The sequence below is a fragment of the Mustela nivalis genome, assembly GCF_964662115.1.
Source record: "Mustela nivalis genome assembly, contig: HAP1_SCAFFOLD_2667, whole genome shotgun sequence".
Lineage (NCBI taxonomy): Eukaryota > Metazoa > Chordata > Mammalia > Carnivora > Mustelidae > Mustela > Mustela nivalis.
The window spans coordinates 6,144-28,997 of record NW_028133998.1 but is presented as its reverse complement, the minus strand read 5'-3'; the positions used below and the strand labels follow the sequence as shown (position 1 = coordinate 28,997).

General features: G+C 34.0%; 1 protein-coding gene across 1 annotated transcript in view; it reads right to left on the bottom strand.

The window, feature by feature from the left end:
* The window catches only part of LOC309858506 (collagen alpha-1(XXIV) chain-like), a gene marked incomplete at both ends in the record, with an annotated part of 39,665 nt that extends 19,878 nt beyond the window's left edge, over nucleotides 1-19,787 (bottom strand). Inside the window, 3 exons of the mRNA XM_082751181.1 lie at nucleotides 8,377-8,430; nucleotides 11,000-11,053; nucleotides 18,436-19,787. Of these exons, the coding sequence (XP_082607307.1) occupies nucleotides 8,377-8,430; nucleotides 11,000-11,053; nucleotides 18,436-19,787 (1,460 nt within the window). The remainder of the gene's footprint in view (nucleotides 1-8,376; nucleotides 8,431-10,999; nucleotides 11,054-18,435) is intronic.
* Nucleotides 19,788-22,854: the final 3,067 nt, after the last annotated feature.

The window sequence follows — 22,854 nt, the reverse complement described above, 5'->3', positions numbered from 1 at the left end:
ATTGTTAGAAACAGGTTCATTATAGTTTTTTACTTTATCTGTAAATAACGCTGCTATGAAATTCCAGTTAAGTCTCTTCAGATACTATTTCCTTTTTCGTGGGTAAATACTTAGGAATATAATTTCTGAGTCATAGGGTAGGTTATGTTCAACTTTATAAGAAACTGCCAAACTGTATTCTGGGTCCTTGTAACACTTTATACTCCCTCTAGCAGTGTGTACGGGTTTCAGACGCTCTAACTCCTTGCCAACATTTAGTGTTTATAGTCTTTTTAATTTTAGCCATTCTGGTTGGTGTGAAGTGGTAATTAATTGTGACCGTATTTGTATTTTCTTATGACTAATAATGTCAAGCAGTTTATTGACCATTTTGGAATTCATTTCTTGTAATTTTTCTTAGAAGTTCATTATTTCTATCATTAGTCTCCTGATTTCAGTTAATGAGCTTAACAGTTTTTATTTTGAATCATGTTAGTGTTACTAATGTTGAAAAAAATTGCTATGTAGCCACTAAAATTTTGTGTGGCACTTCATTCTGTTATTTAACAATTTAACAACATAGTTCCCAAGTACTAGAGATCAGTTTCACTCTTAATGCAGTTTATCTTTATATGTTATTATCAGTATCCACAGAATAAGCTGGAATGTTGGAATAGACATGTTTTGTTACTATTGTTAAATGAATTCCTAAAGTCTTTAAATTCTGTTAGGTTACCCCAACCCCACCCTTCCTCCTTTAGGTAGTGTTTTATAAATTAATTATTCGCTATTGTGCAAGACAACATGGTGTTAGGAAGAGAGTAAGACAGATTCACTTCTGAATAGAACTCTACCAGTTATAAGTTGTGTTACCTTGGTTAAGTACTAAGCTCCCTATGGATGTTTTCTTCTGTGCAAAGTAAAGCACTAAGTTGAATAGTACTTTCTTTTAATTGAAATGAACCTGAATGAGATGCCAGACATAAAATAATTGTCAGAGATTAGAAGCTTAAGAAGTACTAGTTCTCCTTCTCTTATGATACCTGTGTGAAATTCAGCTTTTTGGTTCAGTTTTACATTTATTGAGTCCCCAACACATGCTGGGTACTGGGCTAGACACAAATGCAAAAATGAGTAAGTTCTGGCCCCTGCATTTAAACAATGAAGGGTTTATTAAGACCAACACATAGTGAGAACTCATTTTGTCTGAAAGGAGATGAGAACTACCAAGATCAGTTTACATTTCCTGTCCTTTATGATAAATACTAATTTTATTGTAAAAGCAAAACAAAATAAAATGATTAGTTTTTGCATCAGTCTATAATATTTTAGCAAAGTAAGCTTTATTCTCATGAATTTTAAAATAGACTTATAAATAAAACCTATTTATATACTGTCTTAAGGTATTTTCATTCATAAGAATCACAACACTCTTTTTGTTTTATTTACCAAATAAGAAGTGTGGTATTTTTAGCGAGTCACATTTCTAATTTGCCTAGTTGCTTCATAAGTAGCTCCTTCAAGAAAAGAAAAATAACATTTTCTTAAGTGTCAACTATATTATACCAGATGTTTTATGTGCTTTAAATCATTTAACTTATATAAGGTATCTTTTGGTTCTATTGACTTTCATAAAGCCCATTAATCCAAATGTTTGTATAGAGATTCCATTATGGATTGCATTTCCTATTTCAGTTAAAACTTTCTAAACTGCAATTGCTTTCATTTGCTCTTTCCATAGATTCAAGTAACCTCCCTTTGAAATGGACAGATTATCTCTTGTGCAAGAAACAAGATGACTTTTTAATACACTTTTTGTAGTGGCCAACAACTCTACCTCTGGGATTCCTGCTAAATGATAACTGAGAAAAGAAAAATATTTGGCATTGTCTTCATACTTCAAAATTTCTTAAATTAGAAGAAATCTTTATTCCCTAAAGGAAAATAAATTCTATGATTGCATGTCAAAATCTGTCATAAAGACCTTGCACTCTTCATTTTTTGCATTATCTTGAAAACAATTATAGGAAGATTATAAAGTTTGAATGTTCTATTGATCTTGGTTAATTTAAAATTCATGGTAAACATAAATAGGAATATTTTTTTAATAAAACCACACCCGACAAGCCTTATTGGATGCATTTAAGACAAAGTGGTAATTTTTAACACCTGTCATTAATCTAATGTCCTCTGCAAATATGTGCAACTAAAATAAATCATGGTCAGTTTTGGCTACTTTGGACATAATCATCAAATTATTAAGTTAAATATAAATTAAAGACTAATTCCAGCTTATAAAATTAAGTTCTTACAAAGTCTAATTAGTTGCTTACAAATTAAAAGTAGGGCTTTTAAATTCCCTCATATATGATCACATAAAAATATATTATTGGTGAATATTTATAAATAGTCAAAATACAGCCACACTACTAAATATAATATTAAAACTTGATATCCAGGAGAGCCTAGGTGACTTAGTCAGTCTGCCTTCAGGTCAGTTCATCATCACAGGGTCCTGGGATCAAGTCCCACATCAGGCTCTCTGCTCATCAGAGAGCCTGCTTCTCCCTCTCCCTCTGCCTGCCACTATGCCTACTTGTGATCTCTCCTCTCTCTTTCTCAAATAAATAAATAAATAAATAAAGTCTTAAAAAAAAAAAAAACTTGAGATTCAAATTTTTATCTATCCTAGATCATTTTACCAAAAACACATTCATACTAGTCAATACTAAAAAATACACTGTTTTTAATCTTGAGAAAATAATAATTTTTACTGCAGAGTTTTTCATTTTCTCAAATATGTTTCTTCTCTAAATATATACATTTTATTTTTTTATTTTTTTAAATTTTATTTATTTATTTGAGAAAGAAAAAGTAAGTGCATAAGCAGAGGGGCAGAGGGAGAAGTAGAAGCAGACTCCCCAAGATCAGGGAGCCTAATGTGAGGCTTAATCCAAGGACCCTGAGATCATGACCTGAACTGAAGGCAGATGCTTAACTGATTGAGCCACTCAGGCACCTCTAAATATACACAGTTTAAAACTTTAATTAAATCAAATATTTTTCACTATCTCTATCTTTATCTCCTTCCCTTATTCTCCATATTACTCATTTGTTTGTTTTGAGTACCTAATTATTACTGACTGAGATAGGGAAAGGTGGGGGGGGGGGATAAAGCCATGAGGAAATTCCCCTCACAAGTTCTCTCTCTTCCTTCATATTTGTAGGGATGAGGTGGTAGGTAGGACTATAAGCTCCCTGGAAATTCAGCCCCATGAATGAGCTGGGCCCTTATAGCTACTTGAAACTTTTACTAGTCTAAATATCTTTGAAGTCCCCAAATAAGGCTTAAAGGGCTAGGAAATCACAAATTTAAAAACAAACTTCTAATTTATTTAGAAGTTGTCTGTCTTAGAGCCTGGGTAGCTCAGTCAGTTAAGTGACTGTGTTTGGCTCAGGTCATGACCTAGGGGTCTGAGGATCAAACTCTAGAGTGGGCTCTCTGCTCAGAAGGGAGTATGATTTTCCCTCTCCCTCTCTAATTATTCTCTTGTGCTCTCTCTCTCTCTCAAATAAATAAATAAAATCTTAAAAAAAAATAAGTTCTCTGTCTTTTCTCTCATTGTTACACATCTAGTTGACAGAATTACAAAAGCAGCAAGAAAAAACAACTTGTTCTGTACAAGGAAACTGCCATAAGACTAATAGCAAATTTTTCAGCAGAAGCTTTGCAGACCAGAAGAAAGAGGCATAATATATCCAAACTGCTCAAAGGGGGGAAAAAACAACCAAGAATACTCTGCTGGTAAGATTATCATTCAGGATTGAAGGAGAGATAGTTTTACAGACAAGCAAAAGCTAAAGAAGTTCATCACTACTAAACTGGCCTTATAAAAAATGTTAAAAGGACTTCTTTAAGCTGAAAAGAAAGAGTATTAATTGTTAACAAGAAAACAAATGAAAGTATAAATCTCACTGGTAAATATATAGAAAAGTAGTGGATTATTATAAAACTTCTATGCAGTTTAAAAGACAAAAGTAATAAAAATAACTATAATAGTTAAGGGACACATGAAATAAAGATATAAAATGTGACATCAAAAATAAGATGTAGGAGGGAGTAAAAATGTAGACTTTTAGAATTTGACCAAATTTCAGTTGCTATCAACTTCAAATAGACTGTTTTATATATGAACATGTATATGATATTACATGTGAGCCTTATGTTAAGCAAAAAGCAAAATCTGATATACAAAAGACAGTAAGAATGGAATCTAAGCACAATACTAAATACAGTCATAAAAACACAAGGGAACAGAGCAAGAGAAGAAGAAAGGAGCAGAGAGGAGCTACAAAAACAGTCAGAAAACAATTAACAACAGGCAACAAGTACATACCTATCAGTAATTACTTTAAATGTAAATGGACTAAATACTCTAATCAAAAGACACAGATTAGCTAAATGGACAAATAAACAAGACCTATCTATATGCTGCCTACAAGAGACTCACTTCAGATATAAAAAACCCAAAATCTAGAGGCAAAGGGATGGAAAAAATTGTTCCATGCAGATGGAAACCAGAAGAAAGCTAGGGGAGCTGTACTTACATCAGACAAAATAGACTAAAACAAAGACTGTAATAAAAAACAAAGATGGGCATTACATAATGATTAAGGGGTCAATCCAACAAAAGGATATGTATTTGTAAATTTTTATGTACCCAACATAGGAGCATTCATATATATAAAACAAATACAATAATAATATCCATTGACATCAATGGATAGATCATCCATATGAAAAATCAATATGGAAACACTGGCCTTGCCTTCAGTGACACATTAGACCAGATAAACTAAACAGATATATACAAAACATTCTATCCAAAAGCAGCAGGACATATATTTTTCTCAGTGCACATGGAAAGTCTCTAGCATAGATCATATATGTTAGGTCATTAATCAGGTCTCAATAAGTTTAAGACTGAAATAATACCAAGTATCTTTTCTGATCACAGTAATATGAAACTAAAAATCAATTAGAAGATGAAAACTGAAAAAGAAAAAAAGTATATGGAGATTAAACAATGTGCTACTGAATAACCAATGTGTCAATGAAGAAATCAAAGGAGAAATTTTAAAAATACCATGAAAATGGAAGTACAACTTACTAAAATCTTTGGGATGTAGCAAAATCAGTTCTAAGAGGAAAGTTCATAGTGATAAAAGCTTACCCTAAAAAGCAAGAAAAATCTCAAACAATCTAACTATATACTTCAAGGAACTAGGAAAAAAAAAAAAAAAAGACCAATGAACTAAGAGCTGGTTCTTTGAAAAGATAAACAAAATTGACAAAACTTTAGATAGACTCAAAAAACAGAGGATTCAAATAAATAAAATAAAAAGATTTACAACGGATACCACAGAAATACAAAGGATTATAAAGACTACTATGAAGAATTATATACAAAGAAGTTGGCCAGTCAAGAAGAAATGGATAAATTTCTAGAAACGTACAATTTTTTAAGGCAGAGTAATGAAGAAATAAAAATTTGAGTAGGCTGATTACTAGTAAGGAAATTAAAGCAGTAATCAAAAACCTCCCAAGAAATAAGATTCTAGGTTTTACAGCTTCCTTGGTGAATTCTACCAAATATTTAAAGAAGAGTTAATGCCAATGCTTCTCAAACTCTTCCAAAAAACAGAAGATGAGAGAATGCTTCCTAACTCATTTTACAAGGATACCACAAAAAAAGAAAACTATAGACTGATATCCCTGATAAACACAGATGCAAAATCCTCAACAAAATAGTAGTGAACTAAATTCAACAAGAGATTAAGAGGATCATCAAGTGGTATTTATTCCAAGGATACAAGGATGGTTCAACATCTACAAATCAATCAAAATTATACACAACATTAACAAAATGAAGGATAAAAACTATCTCAATAGATACAGAGAAAGCATTTGACAAATGGATTCAAGATCCATTTATGATAAAACCTCTCAACAAAGTGGATATAGAGGGGATTTACCTCAGCATAATAAAGGCCATATAAGACAAGCCCACAGTTAACATCATACTAAATGGTAAAAAGCTAAAAGCCTTTCCTTTAAGATCAGGAACAAGGTAAGGATGCTCACTCCTACTACTTTTATTCAACAGAGTATTAGAAGTCCTACCCATGGTAATTAGGCAAAAAAAGAAAGAAAATACATCCAAATTGGAAGGGAAGAAGTAAAACTGTCACTATTTGAAGATGACATGGTAGAATTAATAAATTCAGTAAAGTTACAGGGTAAAAAATCAACATACAAAAATCTATTGCATTTCAATAAACTAACAACTATCAGAGAAATTTTAAAAATCCCATTTATAATTGCATCAAAAAGAATGAAATCTAGGAATAAATTTAACCAAGAAGGTAAAAAACTTGTATGCTGAAAACTGTAAGACATTAACAAAAGAAACTGAAGACACAAATAATTATAAGATAGTCTATGCTAATGGAGTAGAAGAATTAGTATTAAAATATCCATATTACCCAAAGCAATCTATAGACTCAATGCACTCTCTATCAAAATTCCAATCGTACATTTCACAAAGATAGAAAAAATAATCCTCAAATGTGTATGGAACCACAAAAGACCATGAATAGCCAAAGCAATCTTGAGAAGAACAACAAAGCTGGAGGCTTCATGCTCCCCGATTTCAAACTATATTACAAAGCTATAAAAATGAAAACAATATGGTACTGACATAAAAAGACTCACACAGATCAATGGGACAGAATAAAGAGCGCAGAAATAAACCCATATATATGGCCAATTAACTTACAACAAAAGAGGCAAGAATATACAACAGGGAAAGGACAGTTTCTTTAATAAATGGTGTTGGGAAAACTGGATGTTATATACAAAAGAATGAAATTAGACTATTATACTATACATAAAAATAAGCTCAAAATGAGTTAAAGACTTTAAAAGACCTGAAACCATAAAACGTCTAGTACAAAACATAGCCAGTAAGCTTCTTGACATCATTCTTGGCAATGATTTTTTTAGATCTAACTCCAAAAGTAAAGGCAACAAAAGCAAAAATAAACAAGTGGCAATACAGCAAATTGAAAAGCTTCAGAAAAGAAAATTATCATAAAAGTGAAAAGGCATTACTGAATTTGAGAAAATATTTGCAAACTATGTATCCAAACTCATACAAGTCAACATCAAAACAAAACAACTGATTAAGAAATAGGCAGCGGGTTTGAATAGGCACTTTTTCCAAGAAATACAAATGGCAAACATGAAAAAGTGCTCAATATCTCAGAGTCATCAGAGAAATGCAAATCAAGACCACAATGACTTGTCACTTCACACCTGCTGGAATGGTTATTATCAAAGAGACAAGAAATAACTAGTGTTGGTGAAGACTGGTAAAGGTGTGGAGAACAGGGAACCCACATGTACTGCTGGAAGAAATGTAAATTGTACAACCATAAATGCAAATGTCAACAGTATTGACTTTTGGCAAAAAATTCAAAATAACTTCTAGTTATAAGATAATTTAAGGAGATGAAAAATACAGCATAGGGAATATAGCCAATCATGTAAAATAGAAAGTGAATAGAACTAACAATCCAACAATTCTAATTCTGGGTATTTTATCACAAAAAGACAAAAACACTAATTCATCAAGATATATGCATCCTTATGTTTATTGCATCATTATTTACAACAGCCAAGATATGAAAAGAACCTAAGTGTCCATCAATGATTGAAAGGACAAAGAAGATGTGGTATAAACACACACACACACACACACACACACACACTGCACACATAATGGACTACTACTCAGCCATGAAGAAATGAAATCTTGTCATTTGTGACAACATGGATGGACCTTGAGGGTATTAGGCTAAGTGAAATAAGCCAGACAGAGAAATACAGATATTGCATGATCTCACTTATATGTGGAATCTAAAAAACAAAACAGATGAGCAAATAAAACAAAATTTATGTATTCAGAGAACAGAGTAGTGGTTGCAGGGGCAGGGGGGAGTATACACTTCTACTTGTGAAATAAATAGGGGATATGATGTGTGGCATAGTGATCACAGTCAATGGTACTGCATACATATTTGAAGGTTGTCAGGAGAATGGATCACGAACATTTTCATCACAAGAAAAATATTTTTTTGTAACTTTTAACGGTGATGGATGGTAGCTGGACTTATAGTGGTGATCATTTGCAGTATGTGCAAGTGTCAAATCATTATGTTATATACTTGAAACTAGTCTAATATTTATGTCAACTATACCTCGATTACAAAAAGTTAAGGACCTTCTTTAATAATGTCAGGAAAATAATGTGATACTCACTAGTCTTCACTCACCTTTGGACCTGGTAATCCAGGTAACCCAGGATTTCCATGTGGCCCTGGTATGCCCTGCAAATAGTAGAGAGGTCAGATCACTCTTAGAACAGATCCAGATACAAATAATAGGCAGTAAACAATGTTTATTGTAACATTCAAATATTGCACAGCATAATTTCATAAAATGAATGGGACCTTTTTTTCTCCCCCACAAAGTTCTTCATGTTTTCCTAGATGTTGGATATTTCACTCTTGGACAAGAGAGCTACACTAATTACAGAGGACTGTATTTCCCATCTTTTGATTCAAAACCCTGCCTTGAGATGCTTACCTCCCTTATTTTTCACCCTTATCTCCAGCCATATTGCATAGTGCTACTTCTAAAAGCTATGCAGAGTAAGAAGCCTAAAAATAAGAAAGTGCAAATGTTTAATCTTCTGCTAACATGTGTTAACCCTTTCTGCACTTGGGTTTTTGTTTATGACATTATGTATGCCTATAAGACTTAGTTCATTTCATTTTGCCCTCCTACAGCTGCCCAAATCATTCTTCAAGTGTCAGCTAAGATCCCACCTCATTTTTAAGTCCTAGTTACACTGTTATAAAGTGATTTCTCTTTCCTACTAACTTCCATAGGAATCAATGCCTGGAAAATTCATTTGCAATTAATTGTATATGCTTTAAGATATCTCTTACACTGTTTAATCTGTTCTTTAAATATTTTATTGCTATTTTAGCTATCTTATGACATGTGCCATTTAGTTCTAGGATTTTTTTGAAAAGGGGCTGTTTTTCATATCACCAGTATAGCACTTGGAACATATTAGATACTCAATAAATATTTGTCAATAATTGCTTCTATTTACCAACTATGCATAGATAACTGTGCTAATGCTTTATTTAATTCCCATTACCTATTTATAAGTGAAGAAACTTAAGCTCATGGGACCAGCAAGCAGAAGAACTAAGATTCACCTCCAGCAAGCCTTTCAGGTGACCCCTATATTCATCTGGGTTTGGTACCCACTCCTGGGCTCTTCAGCCATACTTCTAGGTTAACATATCACATATAGTTAATAATTACTTATTTTCCAGCCTTTTCAATTCTGAATTGATAGAGCATTGTGTTTCAGAAAGGAGAGAGGCATCAGCAATGGCAATACTGGTGGTATATCTAGCAAAATCAAAACTAAGGGAAAAAGATGAGATGTTATGACACATGCCATTTGTAACCTTCAAAAAGTAAATTTCAATAAAATAGGTGGAAAGATTATGGAGATTTACAAGTGAGTTATTGGTGGAGATGTAGGGCAACGGCATAAACTATTATTTAACAAAGCTCAATAGTGCAATGGTGAGCTAGGAGCATAACTTTAGGAAAAATTAATGTCAGTGAAAGTTTGAGGGTTTTTCTTTAAGAATAATTTATTAGTTGTTGCCAAATGAGACAAAATCTAGGGAGAAAAAAAATAAAAAGTTGCAAGTTTTAAGATAAATAATGGAATGAGGATAAAATTAGGCACACAAATGGGATAATTAGACTTGAGAAGAGGAATATATTCCTTCCTTAAAGAAAGGATTAGAAAAATCTTTTAAAAAGATAAAAATTAAAGAAGGAAACTGCTGCATCATGAGAATAGCTGGAGCCTCAGACGTTGAAGGTCATGCTGTGGGGAACAGCCTCCATGGTGGAAAGGGAATGGAATTAGGGCAGAAAGAGATCCAGTTCCTCAGAAGAGTAGGACCCAGACAGAGAGTGAGGAGGACAGAAGTGGTGCACCAGCCACGGGAGGGGGTGTGGGCGTGTTCATGAGAGACTCTGAGGGGAACGTGATAGGTCATCAAGTAGAAAGAAATCAACCAAATGCCAAACAAAACTACACCAGTCACGTTCATTTAAGGCCTCATACAGACAAAAGTTTGTTGTGAATATGGACAACTCACAGTAATAGTTCAGGATGATTTTTCATTATATTGTTTACATGACAGATAAAAATCAGGATAGAAAGAAAGTGGATTGTCCATGGCATACGTATTTGTCTTTGTAACAGTCATAATTCCTTTTCTGGCTCTTACAAGAATGCCTGTTAGTAAAAGTCCACATTGATTTTTTTCAGTTTCAAAAGAAATGAATTTTAACACAGCAGTAAATCTTTTTTGGACCTGTGTAATGTGAGAAACTACTGCTGATCCTTAAGGCAGCTTTTTCCTCAGGACAATTATTTTTCTAGTCTGTAGTTCCAGCATTTTCCACTATGTAATCCAGGAACGTACTATTTTAAGGCAGCCCACTCCTCTTCATTTCCCAAAGCAAATGAACCCCACCTTGAACCATCAACTACCGATGAGATCACTTTATAATGAAGAATAATGTTACAAGTAGCACTACAAGAGCCACTAATCTACAAATTTGATAATCCTTTTTGGGCATGTTCACAGAGAATGCTTTGGCTGGGTGTTTACTCTCAAATAAACAAGCTGCACATGTTCCCGAGTTTTCTCTTGAATTGGCAAAAGTAGGGCTATGTTTGAAGATCCAGGCAGGTTTCCAAAGGAAGTGTATACTGTACAATACTAGGAAGAACATACTGCAAAGTTACTAATTCTAACAGCAAGTGGGACATGGAACTCATTCACTTACCCGTGGACCTCTCTTTCCTGATGGACCTGGGATACCTGCTGGACCCGGTGGACCCTTGGAAAAAAAATGCCGAGATGTTAGACACCGTAATAGACCCATCTTTTCTCAAAAGCCTCATTAAGATTCCCATACTAGGGCTTCTTTTTCAGTCCCCAGTTCCCAGTTGATAATGATTTTAAAATAACATGAATCCCCTCACCCTAATCAGCAGGGATGAGAGTTGAAACTCAAGTGTCCTCTTTAATCTGGCCAGAAATGGCAGCAGGAAGTCTGTGACTTATGGTTACAGCCACTGTATCTGGTTTTTACAGGGACCATAACTAGTAGTTTTATGGGTAATTTTTACCTAACTTTACTTTTACTACTGAAGGCGGAATTCAATTTAGGGTTTGGAGACTGACAAATACAGGTTTTTCCAAACACATTTCAAAAGACTTGCCCTGAAAAATTAAAGCACTGACCATATTATGTTCTTTTAAAAGACTTATAGCAAGAATCTGTATAACGTGTTAATTGTTATAATGAGATCCTTCTAGTATATTCAGTAATAAATCTGCCTTACACCAAATACAGCATACCCGGAGGTCAGTAATAGACTTAAATAGTTTGCAAAACAAAATAGGAAAGCAAAAATTGATCTATTTTAAAGTGTTCTGAGTTCTTTAAATGTTACTTATTAAATATATCAAATAATAAATAGGAAATTACTACTTTAATTCCTCATGTAATGCTTTCTATCATCTTTTTTACTTTAACAATCAACTGGGGCAGAATGAATTTGGGATATGGTTAACACATTCATTCATTCATTCATCTTTCATTCACTTGTTACTGAGCACTCTGCTGACATGGAATTATTCTTCATGTCTTTAGACCACATACATCTTCCATTTTACAAATATCCATTCAATATAGCCTTCAAAATAGTATGAACATTGAAATTAGACATACCAAAGTTAAAGTACTAGCCCTCTCATTAACAAGTAGCATGACCTAATGAGCCTCATTTTTATCAGGCATTTTTTCTCATTTCTCATTCTTGATATTAACTACTCTTTGAAATTTTCTTCTTTTATTTATATTACAGTCATTTTGAAGTTTTGTAATGTTCTTTATATATTTTGAAATGTCCATTTTCCTTTAATTGTATTTTTTCCTCTCTTATCCCCTAACCTGATCAAAATCTTTCATGTATTTCCTAATATTGAGAGATAAGTACTATTTCTATTCAACCTCAGACTGAGGGCATGCTCCTTCCTAAGCTGTTCAAATATTTTAACAGCTATTATTATGTTACTAGCATTCATCCAAAATTGACTTCCACTTATTTTTTTTTTTTAATTGGAATTCTTTTCACAGTTCTGGTTCTGTTGTTATAATCAGAAATTAAAGGCTACTTATTTGAAGTCCCCCCAAAAATAAGAAAAATGGAAAATTAAAACAGAATGTCTAGTTTGGTTTATTGCCTTATCACACAATATATTACAACAAAAGGAAACACGATTCCATTCACACTGAAAAGGTAACAACATTAGCTACTGGGGAAGAAAGTATATTTTATGTCATGATGGAAATATTTATGTTGTTTAATAAGCCCTAAATAAAAATCAATTTTAGCTTTCTTCACAATTTTGCATTTTCAAATCTTTGAGAGCAGATTATTAAGAGGGACTTCTAGAAAACAGGAAAACAAACTGATTTGATATGTCATGACTGACTGAGGAGAATAAGTTATTTTCTGTAAATTAAAGTTAAATACTAAAAATGGCACTTTAACTTTGAGATTATTAGTTATTAAGAGAAATTCAATGACAATTCAATGACAAGAACAGTGGTTTTGCAATTGTCCTGTCTAGATTCAAATCATGCCTCAAGCATTTACTAGCTGAATGACCTTGGACAAGTCAGTTACTCTTTCTAAGCCTTAGTTTCCTCATCTTTAAAATACTGACGATAAAAATACACCTTTCAAAGTTCCTGCGAACATTAAAGATACTAGAGGTATAAAATACTTATAACCATTGCTGATACATAGTAATTAACCAGTAAACTCTAAGGTAATGAATTTTTTAAAGGTGTATATGGGCACAACAAGCACTCAATTCATGTTAGTTATAATTACTAGGATAATTATTATTTTACTAGTATATAAATATATACACTAAGGCAAATATATTCACTAGACAAAACTTTTAAAACATAGTAATGCCTGGGTAATTAATCTTGGAAATCCTGTATCTAAATTTCTTTTTTTAATTGCTTTAGTCACTCATTCATTCACTCAATCGATAGACATTAGTAAGCATCAAGCCCTCCTGCAGCTTAAGACTGGATAAAAAGACACACGTTAACATATAAGCATATAATTATACATTTTACTTAGTGATATGAAGGAAAAGAACAAACAAGCAACAGAGAGATTAACAGGGTGCACCTAATTTATTTGTTGTAGCAGAAAAGACTTCCCTGAGGAGGTGCTAAATTAGACTGAAAAGACAAAAAAGAGAAGAGAGGAGGAAGTAAAATTCCAGAAAATTGGAAGAAAATGAACAAAGCAAATGGAACAAAAAGCAACAGTGTTATTGAGGAATTAAAAGAAAACGTAGTGAGCGTAAGGAAAAGGGGGAAAAAATAAGGCTGCAGAGGTAAGAAGGAGCCAGATCACATATAGCTGCATAGGTTATAATAAGAAGTCTTTCATTTATTCTAAGTGCTTTATTCTTCTGCCACTGAAGAATTTAAGCAATTAAATGATGTGATGTGATTTGTGTTTTCAAAAAGATCACTGGAGAATTTACATAAAATATGGCAGAATGAGAACATTTTTTTAAGCCATCCTCCCTCTCTCAAAACCCACTGAAAACAACAAAAAACACCATCTTGAACGAAACAACGAAAGGACCACAACCACAAACCACAAAATATGATGATTATCTTCCAAATACTGAGAAAGTCTGTGGTAAGAAAAGATGTTGAGAGATGACCAAAAACAGAAAACCTCCTCAGACCTCAAATCTTGGACAGGCTGCAGATATCTAAATGCATGTCAATCCTGAAAGTTCATTCCAAAAATCCTTTGATTAACAGTGGAGAGGTTGAGAGGGAATGAGAAAGCTGCAATACATGTGATTAATGACCCAGTGAAGACCCAGCTCCAAACCCCCAAGAGTAAGGAAGGTAGATTTGAAGAGGAAAACCCCACCATTTTTATGATCTGCGACCAAACTCCTAACCCCAGGAGATTGTTGGTGGTGAGAAGGGATAAAACACAGAAGCATAAATCATCATACTGGTTCTTAGAGGTCCTATGAAATAAAGGGCTTCATAACAAATTGTACATGAAAATAAGAGGAGATATGTTTCTGGATAGAGGACAAAATAAATATGATCAGATGGTGTTTAAAGGCAGCAACTTAAATCTGACACTGTGTACCACTCCACCTTACTTCCCTTTGCCTTTCCCTGTACTATTCTAAAACAAATGGTGGCCCAATTAGAGCTCTCTTTATTTTAAAAATGGCTAATAACCAGAAAGAAACCAGCAGGAGACCTATACATACATATAAGGAGAGGGAGAAGTATGAGGACAGAAAAGTAGATGAAAATTATTTATCAGAGGAGGAATTACTCTACACAACAGAGAAAAAGTTCAGACATAAAGAATTTCAAGATGCCATTTTTCTAGATAAAGCTCAAAGAAGAGTTATAAGAAATACAAGTAACAATGAAGGTAATAAAATGCGAACCAGAAGAGTTTAAGAAAGACATGAAAAGAGAAAAAAAAAAAATTATAGATGAAAACCATGTCAGATACAATAAAATCTGATTAAATACAATTGAAAAATCAATAGAGGAATGTGAGTGCAGGATAATCGAAATCACACAAAATGAAATACAGAAAAGCAATCACATAGACATGTTTGTAAAAAAGATAATACTATCTATCATCACAAAGAACATCTAACATATACATATATTGGGGTGCCTGAAGAAGAACATGGAAAAATGGGAAAGAAAAAATATTCGAGGATATAAGGGAAGATGTTTGTATAATGAAGTAAAAATAATCTTCATATCAGAGCAATAGCAGAAAAACCTGAAACAGGCCTAAATAGGTTTAATGAACCTCAGAGATGATGAAAGAACTACACAGGTGAATGGCAGAAAAACATTATCACCTACAGGTAGGAAAAACCAGGCTGGCCTCAGCATAATAGTAGAGTAGTAGTAACATCTACTTCAAGAAGTGGGGCCACAACCCCCACAAAAGTTCATCATTTAATTACTATTCACACTTTCTTCACCTTTTTAAAAACCTACCTTTAGTCTTCTACCCTACACTTAAGTTGGGCTCATGAAGTTCAACAGTGACTTTCTCATCGGAAGAGCTAATGCATTTCCTCCACTGTTTTTCAGTCCTCATCCTTTTTGACTTGATGTAGCTTTTGGCACTTCTGATCAATTTCTTCTCAAACTCTCTTCTTGGGCTTTTGCCATGGTACACTATACACTATACATAGTATACTACACTCCTTTCTCCTATCTCCCATCTCTCCCATCAGACTGTTTTATGACATTTCTGCCATAATCCCAAAGCAAACATTTCCCATGATCCCCATGATTTGGCTCCTGGCCCTATGCCAAACTCTTTTCCTTTACTTCAACTGTATTGATAGAAGACCCCCAAATCTATATCCCTATCTTAATCTCTCTTTTCCACTTTAGATTTTTAACTTTTCCAACAGCTGACTGAATTTTCTTTAAAGATTTTTGTTTATTTATTTGACAGACAGGGATCATAAGTAGAGGCAGAGGGAGAGAGAGCAGGGAGCCTAATGCAGGGCTCGATCCCAGGACCCTGATATCATGACCTGAGCCGAAGGCAGAGGCTTAACCCACTGAGCCACCCACGTGCCCCATGAATTTTCAACAGTATCTTCAATGTTCTAATTTAGTGTCCTCTCCTAATTACTGATTTTAGTGATGGTATTACCATTTTCTCAATCCACAGACTTAAAACTTCAGACATCTTTTATTCTCTTCCTTTCTGTTTCGTCCCAGCTCCAATTAATTTCCTAGTTCTACCAAACCTTTCTTCAAAATATTTTTTTTCTTCAAAATATTTCTTAAATCCTACCTTTCCTCTTTATTTTCACTGCTGTCATCCTAGATACTGTCCTAGTCTTGTAACATTAAGATGATAGCAAGAACCTCTTGTCTGTGTTGGGTGCTACAAACAGACTGACTTCCCTATTAGTATCTCTGTTTAGAAACCTACAAAACTCCTCATGAGGACAAGATCAAGTTAGAACCATCAGTTTGACAGTTAAAATTCTCCATAACCTGACAACATCTAACTTGGGTCTTATATGTGTCCAACATTATTTGCTCTAACATCATGAAAGAGTTTGAGCTTTAGAGGCTGAAAATCTGAACCCAACTCTGGCTCTGCCATTTATTAGCAATGTGGTTATGAGTAAGTAAATTAACTTTTCTGGACTTCAGTTTCTTCAAATGAAAAATGAGGATAACACCAGCCTCATCAAGATATTTTAAGGTAAGATAATGAATGTAAAGGACATGGTAGAGCATCTGCCACAAAGTAAAAACTCAATAAACAATTGCTGTTATGCCACTTTTCCTATATAAAAAATAGACCAGTTCCTTTCCCCTGTCAAAATCTATCCGTTCTTTGAGGCCTAAGTTATAACTAAATTTATCCACAAGAACCCGTTCTGAACAGCTCAGCCTCAAGTGATCTTTCATAGGAATCTCCTCAGAAAATATTTCCCTTATAGACTTAGTACCCTCTAACTTAGTTTGCAAGCTCTGTCTGAAGAGTGACTCTGTTATACATACTCTGTGTTCCTGCTTTGCCTAGGAGAAACTACGTAAATATCTGTTAAATATTAATGCTTCATCTACCAATGTTGAAATGACTATTTGGGGATTTATAGAAGAGCTTAATCCTCATCTCATTATACTGACTTTCTGAAGAAAGTAAATGACTTCCATACCTATTTGTTTAATATGACCCACCCAGTAGCTCAGTTTTATTACTAAGATGTTAATAACATTGCTATAGCTGAAAAGAGTTTATTTCTCTTTAATAATATATTCTTCAGATTTTACTTTAAAACCGTTTAACAGTCTATCTAATAAGAATTTTTCTGGATGTCCGGGTGGCACAGTCAGTTAAGCTGCTGCCTTCAGCTTAGATCATGATCCCAGGGTTCTGGGATCAAATCCCACATTGGGTCCCTTGCTCAGTGGGGAGCCAGCTTCTCCCTCCGCCTGCTCTGCCTGCTATTCCCCCTGCTTCTGCTCAGTCTCTCTCTGACAAATAAATGAAATCTTAAAAAAAATTGTTCAATATGTATAAATTTACACTTCAAGAAAGAACCACAAAGGAAACATAAGCTAAGCAAGTGACATAATCTTCTCCCATCAAACCAATGACTCAAATTTTATTTTCATCAAAGAAAGAAATATTTTAAGATATATTTGAGTCAGCTTATAATTAGAAAATTATTTTCTAAACACATATATGTTCCTTACTTAAGATACACAAATTAAAAAAGCAAAAACATGTTTCTAATGTGATTTTAAATAGATTTAAATAAGTTTTAAATGACTTAGAAATTTTTCAAATGTTCCTCTGTAATTGTACCTACACAACAAAAGAATTTCAGAGCTGAAAACATCTGTCTATTATCTCATAGTTTTGTTTATATATTATTAAATAAGTGATTTGGCTGAGTTTTTTCCCCATTGAATAGACAGATGGGCTGCTAGCCATTTTTTTGTACTAGGTAGCTAGAGATTTTATTAATTCATAAATGTAAATGAACCATATCATTAAAGACTTAATGAAATATGTTATTCTTAATAGATACTATTTCATTTAGAATGATAATGCAAGGGTTTTCTTTTTTCCAGTCAGTGAATCACTACAAAATTATCTCTAAAATAAATTTTTATAATCTATTTTAATCCACTTGATATTATTTTGTTGAAAGATGTATTTAATGACTACAATTAATTTAATTGATATGTTTAATGTATCTTTCTTTGGTGTACTACAACTTCTTCATATTCTCTTAACATGACTATGTATTAAGTCTATAAAGAATGCTGACCTATATTTAGCAGTTGAATTCCTGATTGAATTTCAGCTGGACAAGAAAAACATATAGCTTACTCATCACTTTACCAGAATTAAATAACCTTTCAGTCTGCCAATCAAAACAATGAAAACAAAAATACAACATTTGAACCAGTGTTGCATTCTAGTTGGATGCATTATAGTAACGACAAATTCACTCACTATAGCCAGGATACATTTCTGAAACTCATCTGTTCTGTACTGTTCAGTCTAGAGATTTCTTTTTGATAAGCTAATACATTAAGGCAGATTTAAAGAAACAACAACTTACGGGAGGTCCAGTGTCCCCTTTTGGCCCTCTTAGTGTCTCCATTTCGAGTATTGCATTAAGATCCTCATAATAATAGTAATAATCATAAAGGTCAGTCTCATAGCTACTTGCGATGGGGTAGGTAGCATCAGGATCAAATTCACCTTCTTTCCTCAGGTTGAGGTGATTGTCCACAGCTGGCTCATCTGTCACTCTGTATAAGGTTGTGTTTAAAATCTGTTGTAGTTCCATGAGTTCATTAGTGTAAAGATTTGCTGTGATAGCCTTCTTGAGATCAGTAATTGTTTCTTGTTTCATATGTGGAAGAACAGATGATATCTTCTTAAATGGTGACAAACCAGTTACTCTATCATTATGTTGTGTGACATTGTCAAACACATTTGGGAGAGAACTAAATTTCTCCTTGCCATTTGTTCTTGCCTTATTGAGATGACGGGTCGCTGACAGGCTTACATTTGTCTGTGTATATTCCTCAGTGATCATTTCTTTGGCCTGAATTCCATGGTTTACAAGATCCACAGCAGAGACATTGCTTGAATGAAGAGACTTGGACTGAGCCTTTGATATCTGGTGTCCTTGTTGTTTATGGACTGTTGCAGATTCATTATTTATGATATCTGGGATGCTTCTGCCTCTGGTAAATGTGTCTTCAGACACCACTTTTTCACCAAATTGTCTGGGCAAAGGAGAGTTTTCCAGTATCTCAGCTGATACAATGGCTGTATGAAGAATGTTTATCTCAGGGCGACAACGCTGGCTCACATATCTGCAATAATGTGCAGATGCTTCTGCAGAAGGAATAATGTCCAACTGACATACTACTCCTTCAAAATGGACAGAATTATTATTCATACTTCCTAAGGTAAACACACTGTTAGGATCAAAAGTCTGAACTTCCAAAAGAGTCTCTCTGCTAAAATATTTCTTTCCACAGTCAACATACATTGAGACAACTTGGTTTCTAACAGTAATGGCAAATGAATGCCATTGCTCATTGTGAACACTGTAGTTGAAAAATACAGACTGCTTTCCTCCAAGGTATACTACTAATTTTTTAGGTAATAATTGCACTCCTAATTGCAGTCTATTTTTATTTCTAATGCTGAAGAGAAATGCATTGTTTACTCTATGGGACTGCAACCCAATTAATATTGTAAATGGCTGTTCAAAGTTGACTGGTAAAACTTTCAAAAGAGGTGACTCAATGTAAGTATCATTTGTTAAAATGACACCTAATTCTGTTAAAAGGACCCCCTGAGGTAATGGTGCAGATGATGATGGTACAGCAGTCACTGATGATTGGTGTCTTACATCTTTGCCTCCAAGGCCTAGTTGATGAAGAATGTCTATGCCTGGAATTAAAAAGAGAGAGAAGGAAAAAGAATCTTACTCTTAGGCATTCATGTGTTTATATAAATGTTTGAATATGAGAGCATATTCCTTGTCTGTATCAACAGTAACCCCTAAAATAAGAATGCTCTGTCAATTTCCAGGTAATAAGATATGGATAGGAAGAGTAAAATGTTATACTCAGTAATTTGACACACATATACATATACATGCAGCCATGGGTGTGTATGTGTGTGTGTATGCACATGCACACACACCAATATTCCTAAACCCCAAATTTAATAAATGTTCTCTGATTTTTCCTAATCAATTAGGAATCTTATTTGTTACTCCAATGAATATTATTTAACTTGGAACTTAAAACTGACTTCTCTGTTAAATAGAAACAAATTTATACAAACAAAAAAAATTTATAACTTGGAAATCATTTTATAAATTAAGCTCACATAATCTTTTAAACTGTATTTTTTCAGGCTACATTCCCTTATAGTCTTTTGGGAATTTACAAGTCACATAAAAGTTTTCCCTATGCCTAATACCATAAGTTTGCTACACATAGAATATTCAGTCACCTTGGATTCTACCATGTAAGGGCATAGCAAGAAGTTGGCATTCTGCAAACTCTCACCAGAAACAGACCATGCTAGCACCCAATCTTGGACTTCTGGCCTCCAGAATGAGTGTATCTTGTCTGGATTGTGGTTGATACATTCAGTTATACATCCCTTCAACCACCTCTCCACAAAATGACTAAGAGGAGGAACACCCAACAGAGGAAAAATTCAGAGACTGTGCCCTCTCCCACAGAACTATTGAATATGGACATAAACAGTATGTCAGAAAGGGAATTCAGGGTAACAATTATCTAGGCAATGGCTAGGTTGGAAAAGACCATTAGTGACAACACAGAATCTCTAAGGGCAGAAGTGAGCTAATCTGGCAGAAGTTTAAAATGCTATCAATGAGATCCAATCTAATCTAAATACTCTAATAGTTAGGGTAACCAAGGCAGAAGATAGAACTAGTGATCTAGAAGACAAAATGATAGAAAAGAAGGATCAGGAGGAGGCCTGAAACAAACAGCTTAGAAGCCATGAAAACAGAATTAGGGAAATGAATGACGCCATGAAACATTCCAATGTCAGAATTACTGGGATCCCAGAGGGGTGGAGAAAGAGAGAAGACTAGAAGATATAGTTGAACAAATTCTGGATGAAAATTTCCTTAATCTGGGGAATGGAACAAGTGTTTATGTCCTAGAGGCAGAAAGGATACACCACAAGATCAACAAATCTAAAAAGACATCCAGACACTTAATTGTGAAAATCACAAATCATAATTTCAGACAAGAGTTCCTGAGGACAGCTGGGGGAAGAGATTCCTTATATACAGAGCAGGACCATCAGAATAAGGTCAGACCTGTCCAAAGAAACCTGGCAAGCCAGAAAGGGCTGGCAAGACATATTCCAGGTACTAAATGAGAAGAACATGCAGCCAAGAATACTTTATCCAGCAAGCCTGACATTCAAAATGGATGGTGAGATAAAGAGCTTCCAAGACCGGCAAGGTTTAAAAGGGTATGTGACTACCAAGCCAGCACTACAAGAAATGTTAAGGGGGGTTCTATAAAAGAAGAAAGAACCCAAGAGTGACACAGAACAGAAATTTACAGAGACAATCTATAAAAACAAAGGACTTCACAGGCAAGATGATGTCAATAAAAACTTATCTTTCAATAATCACTACCAACGTGAATGGCCTAAATGATCCCATAAAATGGCACAGCATTGCAGACTGGATAAAATGACAGGACCCGTCCATATGCTATCTACAAGAGACACATTTGGAACCTAAAGATACATCCAGACTGAAAGTGAAGGGATGGAGAACTACCTTTCATGTCAATGGGCCTCAAAAGAAAGCTGGGGTAGTAATTCTCATATCAGATAAATTAGTTTTATGCTAAAGACTATAGTCAGAAATACAAAAGGACACTACATCATTCTTAAAGGGTCTGTCCACCAAGAAGATCTAACAGTTGTAAATATTTATGCCATATGGGAGCAGCCAACTACATAAGCCAACTGTTAATCAAAATAAAGAGTCATATTGATATGAATACATTAATTGTAGGGAATCTCAACAAGTCACTCTCAGTAATAGACAGATCATCCAAGCAGAAAATCAATAAAGAAACAAAAGATTTGAACTACACATTGGACCAAATGGACCTTATAGATTTATACAGAACATTCCACCCTAAAACAACAGAATATTCATTCTTCTCAAGCACACATAGAACTTTCTCCAGAACAGACCACATACTGGGTTACAAATCAGTGCTCAACCGATACCAAAAGACTGAGATTATTCCTTGCATATTCTTAGACCACAATGCTTTGAAACTGGAACTTAACCACAAGAAAAAGTTTGGAAAGAATGCAAACACCTGGAAGCTAAAGACCATCCTATTCAAGAATGTTTGGATCAACTTGGAAATCAAAGAAGAACTTCAACTATTCATAGAAACCATTGAGAATGAAGACACATTGGTCTAAAGGGGGAAATACATAGCCATCCAAGCCTCACTCAAAAAATTTGAAAAATCCCAAATATACCAACTCTCTTTATATCTTAAAGAACTGGAAAATCACCAGCAAATTAAGTGAACCCCATGCACAAGAAGGGAAAGAATCAAGATTAGAGCAGAGATCAATGAGTTGGAAAGTAGAGATACAGTAGAACACATCAACAAAATGAGAAGCTGGTTCTTTGAAAGAATCAATAAGATAGATAAAGTACTGGCCAAACTAATCCAAAAGGAAAGAGAGAGGAATTAATAAAAATTAATAAAATTATGAATGAAAGGGGAGAGATCATGAACAACCCCCCAAAAATGGAAATAATTATCAGAAATTATTATCAACAATTATATGCCAGTAATTTAAGCAATCTAGAAGAAACGGATGCATTCCTGGAAACCTATAAACTTCCAAGACTGAAACAGGAAGAAATTGACAACCTGAGTAGACAAATATCTAGTAATGAGATTGAAGCATTGATCAAAAA